Source organism: Lissotriton vulgaris, chromosome 9 (assembly GCF_964263255.1).
Source record: "Lissotriton vulgaris chromosome 9, aLisVul1.2, whole genome shotgun sequence".
NCBI classification, from domain to species: domain Eukaryota; kingdom Metazoa; phylum Chordata; class Amphibia; order Caudata; family Salamandridae; genus Lissotriton; species Lissotriton vulgaris.
The window spans coordinates 357,422,397-357,434,926 of record NC_141697.1 but is presented as its reverse complement, the minus strand read 5'-3'; the positions used below and the strand labels follow the sequence as shown (position 1 = coordinate 357,434,926).

The 12,530-nt window shown below is 40.9% G+C and overlaps 1 protein-coding gene across 1 annotated transcript in view; it reads left to right on the top strand.

Moving 5' to 3' along the window:
* Positions 1-12,530, top strand: part of LOC147690130 (alpha-1-antitrypsin-like) — an 85,001-nt gene that overhangs the window by 26,344 nt on the left and 46,127 nt on the right. Inside the window, exon 4 of the mRNA XM_086937731.1 lies at positions 6,297-6,450. Coding sequence (XP_086793857.1) covers positions 6,297-6,450 — 154 coding nt within the window. The remainder of the gene's footprint in view (positions 1-6,296; positions 6,451-12,530) is intronic.

Genomic DNA, 12,530 nt, shown 5'->3' with positions numbered 1-12,530 from the left:
TTCCTTCTCTGATGGCCCTGGAGGCCCCTCACATCTGCATCACCCTCCCCGGGTGGCCAATCTGAACCTCTGGACTCTTCAATCCAGGCCGGAGCAGATCGGGGGTCGACCAGCGTTCACACAGGCTCACCTTCCCGGCTCCCGCCGAGAGCGCCACAGCACAGGTTACCGCACAGTCGGACCAGAGCACGCAGTGGCTTCCCATCCCACAGAGCTCTAGGGGGGGATTCACCATTCCACAGATGGATTTTTCCTTTGCCCGTTCAACTCTGAATGCCTCTGTCCGTGATCCACCTCCTCAACATGATTCGGTGCTCCTCGAGCTTTCAGCACTCCAACCAGCTGCCTATCAAGATGTTGTCCCGAGGTTCTGCCAGATCCCGCCTGTTCCAGGGTCCATTCGGTGGCAGGTGCCGATATCTGTGACAAGTCTCACACACTGGATAACCTTTCCCACCAGGGTTGCAGGGTTTACAGCAAAATATTCATCCAGGAAGATGAAGGATTTATTTGCCACTGGAGGGAGCTCCGGCAAACATGTCAAGCCTGCCCTTCACCCAGAAGGATTTAAAGAGAGGATGAGTAGCATCAAGTGCTTTTCATAGAGCCTGAAATTTGCTTTAAAAAGAAGAGGGAAGGTGAAAGAGGAAGCAAACTTGTGAAAAACAAAGATACATATCTTGATTAAAGAGTTAGTGTACCCAAAATTCTCTGTTATTTCTTCATGGCTTCCAATAGATAGGTTTGTTATTTATTAATATAAATTTATTATGCCAAACAGTGGAAGCAAGACAGGTATCAAGGTTTTAGGAATAAAACACAATGCCGAACAAGGCAATTTATAGGAATGTTTGAGAACTGGAGTAGATATTGTTTGTGGTTCGCAAGTGAAAGATAAGTCTTCTTGAAAAGAGAAAGGGAAAAGAAAACATTTCTCAAGATCAACCCATAACAGAGAGTTCAACGAGGAGTCTGAGAGCCATTGAAATGCTTGGCATTGTAAAAAAAGTCTTATGATATTTTAAAAAATCTGGGAAATGTACTCCTCCTTCAATTTTTGAGAGCAGTACTTTTGACACTATGCAGGATTTTTGTTAGTATAAAAGGCATTAACATAATTTTAATCTTATCTAGCTGGACCCACCATGACAAATATAGTGGATACCTTTTCATAACTAAAGTAGTCAATTTATGAAGACATTTTTCCATTTTTAAACAAATTGAAGTATTGATGGATAGAATCAACCATATGCCAAGATATTTAAGTTGCTTAGGGCACCATAGAAAATTGGATGCAAAGTCTTCTTTCAAGGTAAATGTAGTTAAGTTTATAGCCAAAAATTAGCTTGTATGAGTCAACTTCTTTAAAAAAAAGCTGGGAGTGAGGATGTCGATTGAGAAAGAAACAATAAAATATCATTGGCATATACTTCTAATTTAACCTGTTGTTTACTAAATGTGAAACCATGTATATGTTGATTCTGTTGTATTTTGGATTAAAAAGGTTGTAGTGCTCAGTTGAAAAGGAAAGGGGGATAGAGGGCAATCTTGGCAAATGCCTCAATGTAGGGTAAAATATGAGGAAGTAAGGCCATTTACGAAGATAGCGGCCTTTGGGTCAGTATGGAGATGGGAGATAAGAGATATGATTTTAGGTCTAAACCCATACCATTTGAGAGTATGAAAACTAAAAGGCCAATGTACTCGATCAAATGCCTTTTTGGCATCCAAAGTGATTGCTGCAAGAGTGTAAGAATAATGTGACGCTATGGACAAGATATTAAAAAATAAATGAGTATTGTCAGAAATGTAGCGCCCTTTGATAAAACCGGACTGTTCCTTACCAAGTAATTTAGGAAGGCAAGAGTCTAGTTATGAGGCTAGATTTTGTTTGATAATTAACGTTTACTAATGATGTAGGTCTATCATTTTTGCAAAAATGGAGGTCTTTCCCTTCCTTTGGGATGAAGCATAAAAGGCCATTGAAAAAGGAGGCAGAAGATCTGTGTGAGTGTGAGAAAGAAGTTATGAGAGCATGCAGTTGGGAGAAGAGTATTTGTCTTTGTATTTTGGTATCTAGCCTATTCTGACTAACATCAAGGTAATTAGCAAGCAATTTTCCTAAGCTATTTTTACCACCATAGAATTTTGCACAGGACTTTAATAGGTATACAGAAGCGTTATCTGTAGATTCCTTTATAAACTGGATTTTTGTTTTAAAAAAAAGTTCAGCCAGGCTTTCTTTCAATTTTGAGGTGTGAAAAGAGTGTTCCAGTTTCTTAATCTTTGCTAAAAGTGCTATGGTGGACACACAGGATTGTTTTCCTTTATTGGAGATGTACCTAATAATGAAATTGTGAGCTGCAGCTTTAAATGCATCCCAGATAATGTGAAAAGATAAAGTGTCAGGCTGGCTAATGGAGAAATATTCATGGAAGAAAGAAACAAATGAGGAGGTAATGGCAGGGTTCAAGAGTAGTGAGTTGGTAATGCGCCATCGTTTAGGAGGGAGAAATAATATCCAATTGAACTGAAACAGGAGCATTATCAGAAAGAAGTATAGCTCCTATATCAGCAGATCATAAAGATTGAGAGATATTATGTAATATGAAGATGTGATCTATTCTAGATTGGGTTTGGTGTGGTGAGGAGAAAAATTAGCGTACTCGCCCAAGATTACATAACCTGCAGGCATCAATTAAGCTCCTTTGTTTAATAGTTTGCATGAAACACGTGTGTGCTTTATTGGGGATAAAGGATACTGCTGAGTTACAGTCAATTAAGGGATCAGTATTCTGATTTCAATCACGAGCACAAATAAAACTATTTAGAGGATAATTTACAAGGCGTTGGGTTAAATTAGAGCAAAAATTAACATCACCATTGGTAGGAGCAAATACATTAAACAGAGAAATATAAATCTTTCCAATCATCAAGTGAGTAAATAACCATCTGCCTTCATCATCAGACTCTTGAGATATAAGTTTAGCACTAAGTGATTCATGACATAAAGGTATAACCCCATTTCTTTTGCTATCCCCTGGTGAAAAGAAAACATCACCTATCCAACCTTTCTTCATATTTAAAGATTCAGTTTCCGTGAGACTTGATTCTTGAATTAAAGCTATGCTGACATCTAATTTAGCTAAATACGATACATGCTGTCTCCTGATTGGGGAATTTTGGCTTCTAACATTCCAGGAGACAATGTTCAGGGACAGATATCAATCGTATAGGACATATAACAGAATAAGCCAGACACAGTATAAAGGATGCATACTATAAAAAGAAGAAGAAAAGATATCTGTATTGTGCATAATGACATTAGAAAGTAGTAAGTAAGAAGGAAAAAAGAATAGAGAATGAAGAAAAATTAACAAGAAAGTGTATCCAACGAATGGGCTAAAGAAAGATATGAGTAAGACTGAAAAGAGAAGAAGTAGAATAAGGAAAATAAGAAAATAGAGCAGAACATACTTAAATTCCAAAAGGAGTGGGAGGGAGGGTTGAGACCACATGGAACAGATGACATGTCCGGACTCCGAGGGGAAGGTAGGGGGACCGCAGCACACACAACATGGAAAAAGCAAGGAAAGCCACAAAATGAAGGGGATGATATCTGTAAGGAAATAAAAGGTTGTTAATATATGAAAAACTCCAATAACACAAAGTATATTATAAACCTTTGTAAATGGATACATGAGTATCAGAGTAAAGTCAATTAAGAAGCAGACGTGGTTGAAGTATCCATAATGTCCATCTTGCAAGCATTAAGAAAGCTTGTCAGCTTGACAGGATCCTTGAGGGTAGTTGTGTTATTGTTGTAGGTCACCTTAAACAGATGGGGTGAAAAAAGCAGAAACAGGCTCCAAAGGATCAAAGATCCAACCTAATAGCAAGACATTCTTTGTGTCTGTCTGCTGTGCATGTTGCATAATCTTGAGAGAAGAACAGAGAACTGTCTGGCCTTAAGATACGTTTCATGGATCGAAGCACAGACAGAACTTTAAGAAGATCAGTGTATTCCAGAAAATATAAAATAACACCTCTTGGCCTTTCGAAGAAGAAACAAATTTAGGCTGGTGGCACACACTGGGAGTGCGTTGTATGTTAAGAGGAGTACCATCAGGTAGGTTTAAGATCTTTGGGAAAACTCTTTTAAAGAAAGCAATTGCATCAGGACCTTCCAAACTCTCTGGTAAACCGTAAAGGCAGAGGTAGTTTCTTCTACTCCTGTTTTCAAGATCTTCAACCTGCTTCTGAAGGAACCAAGACTTGAGATTGAAGGGCATCCATCTTAAGAGCATTGGATCCAAATGATGCAATATTTTGTAAAGCGCAAACACAAGGAAATGAAGTACGGAGCGCTGAAACCTTTCAGACACTCACCCCCAGTCCCAGTTATGGGCTGAATTCATCATCGTTCTTTAACTGACTTTGCCACCCCAGTTCAGACCCAGCTATATGCAAATCAGTATTGACCCTGTGAATCATGGGAACAGTTCTGCCTGAACTGCCAAGCCAGGTCTTCCCTGGACTGGAAACAAGTATCCTGGAACTGGTTTTGGGGTAATACCCCACATCAGCCAAGCTAGCTTGAATCCAGTGGCAAAGTGAGCAAGGGCCCCACGTCTGGGCATAATCTGCCAACTTAGGGCGAACAAAGCAAACACAAGGTGATGATGGACAGAACGCTGAAACTCTTCAGTATTTCTCCAAGGTTCTTGTTTTCTTTTGTGTTGTTATCAAAAGCTTTCTGTAGCCACTCATATAGTTCTTGAACTGAATGTATTGTGTATATATCTGTATTGGATGTTAGTTGTGTTTCTAAGTTTTCAAAATTGAGTTTGTTCCATGGTTTTAATGTGTTATTTTTTATGTGTAATGGTTTTAATTAACTATGCATATTTATTGATGAACCTGAACCTGAGTAAAGCAAGACAACGCAAGTCACTTGTGATACTCTGCTTTGGGAGACGGTCCATGAGTGGAGTGTGAGTGTTCGCAGACATCCACCCATAGATTTTGGTGCAATCCCATATTTACTAAGACTAATAAAGCTGGGAATGCATCTAAATGGTACGCCTAAAAAGCACGCATTTTTTCACCATGGTGCAAGGGTGCCTGCATTGGAACTAGGCACCACTCAGTGGGCCTGCACAGAGAGAGCAGGAATGCAGCATACCTTCGGCGTATTCCTCCTCTCTCGATTTGACCCTGCGCAGCAAGTTGTCTTGGTGCGTTTGCCAAAATGTTAGTAAATCTGGGCCTAAATGTATAAATTGAGGCCCAGATTTACGATGATTTCACCTCTGGGTTGCAGCTCTATTTTTGGCACAGCCCCAGTGCAAAAATTAGTTTGGGATTTGCAAACCTATGCAAATCTTGATTTGCGTGGCTTGGATTTGTAAAAAAAAAAAGCAACACGCTGTGCTGCCTTGCATTACCTTGCATCAAGTAGACATGTGTGGTGCATGGAATTTCCAGTGCATCCATCCATGTATTTTGATGCAAACTCATAACTAAAACTTATTTGCAGCGTCAGGATTATCCACAAGGGATTCTGGGAGCCTGTGCTGGTGAGGAGCAGATAAGCGTTGATAAGTTATCTTTTATAGTTTTATTGTCATCATTCATCATTTCACCCCACCCCACCCTGCCACTCAACCCGGACACCAGCCGCTACTGGTGCAAACCTCTGCCAACTGGAGACCCTATTTCTAACATTGTTGTCACATAACATGGGCTAGTTCCGGCCTTACCATCTTAGAGTTGGCCACCTGTAATGCTTCTGTGTGTCCACTGTCCCTGGTGTTCAAAGTGCTGCCGCCCACAGACCAGTATTCTATTGCAACTGCCTCTTGACCTCAGTACAGATTGCGATGATAGAAAATATATTTACCATCTGACTGACTAAAAGGAATAGTGAATGAATTAGTACTGATTTCTCAGCATAGAAAGCTGTGCGAATGTTCCCAAATCACAATACCTCAGAAAACACAATGCAAAGGTTTCAAGTGTGTGATGATATACATTAATTGTTTCCACAGTGGCAGCTGAAAACATTTCTTCCGGAAGCGGCAGTAAACATGGGTTGTCTGTTTGCCAAATGCATCTTCTTAGCCAGCTCGCAGAATCACCTTTTTTCTGGGATATATCATGATTTCTAAATGTACTTAATGATTTCTGCATTAACAATTTTCCAGGTGCTACGTTTGTGGCAATTTCATGAAAGTAATAACATTTTCCTTCCACATTGCTAAGGCATGTTTGTTTGTGTACTTGTCTCTCTGCAGAAGGGGCCCTGTGGATCTCTTTTTACCAAGGTTCTCCATCTCCACCACTCTGGAGTTAAAAGACATACTTGAAGATTTAGGAATGACTGACATGTTCATCGACCACGCAGATTTTTCGGGAATCACTGGAGAACCGAATTTGAAAGTATCAAAAGTAAGATGTTTGAGTGATCAGATTTAATTGCACCCTACTAAACTGCGCATCTTACCTTGCATTTCAAACTACAAATTTCAGGCAAGTTTCATTACACATTGATGTAATAGCTCGCAAGCTTACCATTTTTCTAGCCTTTCTAATTTTTCTAGCAAACTCAGTGAATAACAATGGAACCATGGAGAAGGCTGTGGGCTCAGAGAGCACTCATAAGCCTCACGATGAATAATTGATGAAGTAATGACCAATCAAGACTTAAAGAAGTAGGCTGGGAATGAATGGGGCTCCCTAAGGAGGCAGTGGCCCTGAAGGATCCCCAGTGACTACTACAACAGCCCAAATGGTTTAGTTTTACTTTAAAAAAGGGAATTGAATTCCTTTATATTGATCCAAATTAATCATAACGCTATGCACAACATGATCTCGAACCACTAACATTTTACAAGATACCAGGGGGGAGGGATATTTACATAATTTGCTTTAGCATAATTACACAAAACATTTGAAAAATTACATGAAATTACTCGTAACTACGTAAACAGCAAATAATGCATTGAATATCAAGCATTTGGCATTATATTTTAGAGCAACAAGCATTCTTGCATCCATTTATGATGTGAGGCTGCATTTCCCTCTAAGAAAGTAGTGCAAAAAATATAAGTGTTGTGAATAACAGCTGCTCACATTCTAGTCATTCACTTTGTTCCCAAGGCATGATTTTACCACACCCATGAAGGAATTGCTCTTCAGGTGTAGCACAATGGCATTAGGAAACTTGAAGGAGCCCTTCGGCAAAGTACAGAGAGGGCCCCCCCTCGCCCCGGCTCACCACTGTTACATGCCTTGTTCTTCATGACCTGGTGTATTGTTCACTTGGTCCCAGCGTAAAAATACTCACGGACACCAGTGGATGGTTACATAGCCATGAGGTGTGTGTTTTGGGCACATTTATTACTTTCTATCTCTACATCACAGCCTGCACTATAGGGTGAATGGTTGGTTGGAGGGTTCAATTCCTGAACACCCCTCCTGTTTCAGCTTACAGTGGACCTACCCACTGACCAAACATAATATTCCTCTTCTATCCCAAACAAAGCAAACCATTAGGACAAGATTTAGATAGCATCAGACAGAGTGTGTGAGAGAACATAACTGCAAAATCGGCCCTGTACCAAAATCGGCCAAAAAGTGGCCCCAGCAAACAGCTTGGCGGCACCTCCAACCCCCCTACCCGCCCCCAGCCTCCACCTTTGATAGCTTTTTGGACCAAACCATTGTCAGAATGTCCACCATAGGCATTCTGGGGACGTGAAGAATGCTTTCTTCATGTTCTACTGTGAAATACCCCTGGATAAATTGGGCATGAATTCCATCATTTTCATCAAGTAGTATGCAGCCAGCAGGTGGTCATTGAAGGCATCTACTGATTCATCATTTTTTAGCTTGGTATAGTAGAAAACGTTCATAGTCTGGGTTTGCACGTGGCTCGAAGTGAGCAGCTACTGCTTGTTTTGGTGTGCCATACATGAACGTGGTCTGGCCTCTGTGATAGACTTTCCTAACTTGTGGATGAATGCACCCCTCAAATGCAGAAGCATAGGACGTTGTCTATCATTTTCTAGTGCCAACACTGCAAAGTACATTTCTAAGCACTCCACCCATTCTTTCCAATTCACAGCTTGAACAGATGAGAGACCATTGACTACAAATTACACTATGGGGGGTATGGCTGTCATAGTTGGAACTGTCGCTGCTAGCATTTAATGTGATGCAGTCGTGCAGATTCTTTGGGGAACCACAGCATGTGCTTTCCTCTCCCTCACCAACAGTCAACTAAAGAAAGCACCACCACCACAGAAAGAGATCGGTCCCGATGTACCAGGCAATGTTCATATGTAACTGTGATAAGCAGAGTGCCTGTGCTAAGCAGGCACAGAAAGCACAACAAAATGGATACTGAGCCACCCACGGAGTATCAAGGAATGACTGACGTTCCAAAAGTATAAAAACAGTGTGCGCTTGCCCTGTAATTAAAACAACACACAGCACCAGTGCAGTTTCAGGACACCTTCTACATGAACATGTGACTTCACTGGAAGGTTCACTGGCAATGAGGCAAAAGGCAGGTGCTGCAGGGGCCATCATGGCGCACACCACTTGCAGGCCACATGATGGAGGGCATGTTGGTGAACGGTGGCCAGATTTTTAATTTTTTTTGTCCTCATTCTACAAACATGCTCTTAATTCAGGAAAGTAGAGCCTGTCAAGCCGATATCTATAGCCTAAGAGGAAAAAGAATAAAACCTGGTCTCTTCTCATTGAAGGGTGGGTACATTGAACCCCGGGAGCTGTTTTCAACAGGGCTTATCGGAGATAACCAAAGCTCCACCTCTTCCATAAGCCATTCACGCCTAGCTTTAGCTAGCTTCCCATCATCTCGGCCTGATGAGAAAATTCGTAATCATTGGACTAGTGAGTGCAATAATTATATTTCTTAAATCAAGTAAATCCATTAAAGAAGTGAATAACAGAACCTAAAATAAGAAATAGAAAGAAAATAAATAAAAGAATAGGAAATTACTTTAATTGTGTTGGTTGGAAGATGATGGGGATGGGCTAGTACACATTAAGTTAAAACAGAGGGTTTTAAGACAAAGACTGTAAACCAGCTATCCCATAAATCCCAGAATTTTGTTTTTTTAACCTTTTTACTTGCTCGATCAAGAGTTGAGATATGTTGTACTGAGCTTATCCATTCAGATTTGGTGGGTGGGACAGGTAAGATCCATTTTATGCAGATCTCTCTTTGTGCCAGAAGTATCAGGACAAAGAAAAGTGCCTTCTGCTTTCTAGACAGAGCCAGATTTTCTGTCTCCTTGAAATTACCCCAAAAATCACTGTAGACTCTGCTAGCCCAACCTCTTTACCCATGATTTCAGAGATGGTCCTACTCATGTGTTCCAAAAAGAGCTCCATCTAAGGATGCTGCCAGAACATATGTACTTCATTTGCGTTGATTTCGTCACACTTCGAGCACTTCGTTCCCCAGTTTAGAAAGTTTCAGTGTTGTCCAATAGGCCTTGTGGACAGTGAAAAGATATTTTCTTTTCTTTTTAAAGGGGCAGCTTTCACATATAACCAAAGAGTAGACATAGATACTTGTCAGAGAGTTTCGAGGTCTTCATCCGGCATGTCCTTCTTCCAGCTCTCTGTGAAAGGGTTCCTTTTTTCCTCTACAGTCTGGATCATTTGCGAATACCATGATGCTTCTTCCTTGTACATATTTCTTTGACCAAGTCACCATTCCCTACCATTTCTTTACTTATTGATTTAGTCCAACTGAGGATTTCCAGATACTTGAATTTGGAGACCCAATTATTGGTTTAAGCAGAGAGACACTGCCATGGGATTAATAATTTTCACTTTTAGCTCTCCCCATCTTACTATCCTGCCACTATGTTGGGGGAGGGCCAGGGCATCCTGTAGACATGCCGTAGTGCCCAGGGAATCCCAAATCAGCATTTCTTCATTATAATAGGGTATGTCTAGTAGTGCTCTCACTTGAACCCATACTCTAATAGCTGCTTTGAGAATCACGGTTGCCAGATTGCACGGATGCGTGCCGTGGGACAACGCAGGGTGCGGACAGAGCCGTCTGGCCTCTCACCAAAAGGAGGCAAACTCACCAAATTGCCTGTGATTTCTAAACTCCAAGTAAAATGGCGGGTCAAGTATATGGCACAGGCTATTCTACATACGCCAGTGGTGTTGTATTATGGATTAAAGCTGATGTTCCCTTTGAAATGTACACAGTTGAAATTGACGCCAATTGATGCTATGTATTGGTGAAGGGACACCCAGATGGAAAATAGTTGCTCATAGGGGTCTCTTATTCTCAAAATATTGATGAAATGACATTTGTTGTCAGGTGACAACTCATCTCTCCACACCCCTTGGATTTTCATGGGAGATTTTAATTGTGTACTGGATACTGCCATGGGCAGGTCGGTACCTCCATGCCCTCATTTCCTAGCAGGACATGCCAAACATTTCAAACATGGTTTTATCTCTGGAACCGGGGGACACCTGGAATAAATATTTTCCAACTTGTTTTGAGTATTATTTTAATCCCCATGTACACGATATGCACTCTCAGTTAGGTAGGTTTGATTGTACACCAGCTCTTCATACCACTATCTCCACTTTTTTCTATTACCTAAATCATTTTCCTACCAGCTCACTGTATGATTCTATCTTGGGATAGATGCTTACCTCTATTCTGACATAGCAGCTCCAGTTGTCGAGGCTCAGCGTAATTTGGATTTACTCATTTTGCAAAAGATTAGGGCCCTATTGTAACACCTTCTACATAATAAGACTCCAGGCTCAAATAGACTTTGGGCGAAGATTTACATGTTTTTTTTATCCATGTAGTTGACCCGCAAATAAGTTGCTCTTTATCAGTCAGCTTTAGTGCCATGTATTTTTTTCCCTTCTATGAATGAGGCTTTTACCTGTACTATGCTTAAGCCTCATAAAGATCTCAGGTATATTACTTCTTACCATCCACTATCGATCTTGAATATGGATTCCAAAATCTTATCCAAAATACTAGCTTGTCGCTTATTGCCTGATTTCACACAATTGATACAGGATGATCAGTCTGGTGCACAATACCCCCCTCAGTATTCATAGATAACGGAATGTTAGGTGCAATACTTAAGAACTATTCCTGAATGAAGAGTGTATTGCACTTGATCTTGAAAGGCATTTCATTCCCTTCATTGGGATATATGCACAGTATGTTGACTCAGTTTGGAGTAGGACCATATTGATATAAATCGGTACATATCCTTTATGGGTGCCAAATAGCCCATGAAAGAACTGGGCAATGAATTTCTGATTCTTGAGCCATGGTCCAAGACACCCTCCAAGGCTTCCCTTTATTACCATGACTTTTCGCTATAGCTGTCAAGCCCCTTGCCACTCAGTTGTGACTCCTTGGAGCCTATTGGGAGATACAGATGTGCTATATCATGAATACACTGTCGCTATATGTAGTCAGTTTACTGTTGTATGTCCTCATCAAATGCCTAGGAAACACCAGAATCAAAGTACATGCACTTCAATGGATATGCTTCTTCCTGACTGGAAGGATCCAGGGAGTCAGCCTGGCACTGTACACCTCGGTTTGCCGCGATCTCATCTGTGTGTTTGAGCAAGGATTATCCCTGAGCATGACCCTCTTCAATGCAAGCATGATCCCTTTAGTAAGCATCATTCTCTCTTACAACATCAATGTCCTCTCCTATGCTGATGACACTCAACTCATTCTTTCCGTCATGGACAAGACAAACAGTACCCGGAACAAGTTCAATGACAGTATGACTGAAATAATCCACTGGATGAAGACCAACTTTCCGAAGCTGAACACTAACAAGACTGATATCATGATTTTTCAGGAAGAGCACTTCCCTGGCGGGTGGCCAAAAGAGCTGGGACTAACAACACTCTCGGCCACATGCATCAAAGTCCGTTTTTGCGATTCCTTATTTGCGATTTTTAGGGAATCGCAAATAAGGAATCGCAAAACGGGATGCATGAATAAAATTGCATAAAATTTGTGATTCGGTAAAAATCGCAATTTTTACCGAATTGCAAATATTATGCGAATTCCAATTTGCGATTTCGCAATTCCCATTGATTCCTATGGGTCAAAAGGCCCATATGAATCAATGGGAATTGCGAATTCGCAAATTGGAATTCGCAAAATGTTAATACATTCCATGGGTGCAGGGGGGGGTCCAAAGGACCCTTCCTGCACCCCTGCAATGTATTTTTAAATGGATGTTTCACACACACATGTCCTAAGGACATGTGTGTCTGTAACATGACAGTGTTTAAAATGCTAATGTGAGCATTTTCAACCTTTTTCGCAAATTACCACGAGGTTCACCCTCGTGGGACTTTGCCCCCCCTAATTGCGAATTCGCAATTTTAAAATTAATCATTCATTGCTTTTAAGGAATCGCAAATTTGTGATTCCTTAAGAGCAATCGCATTTTTGGAATTCGCTAAAA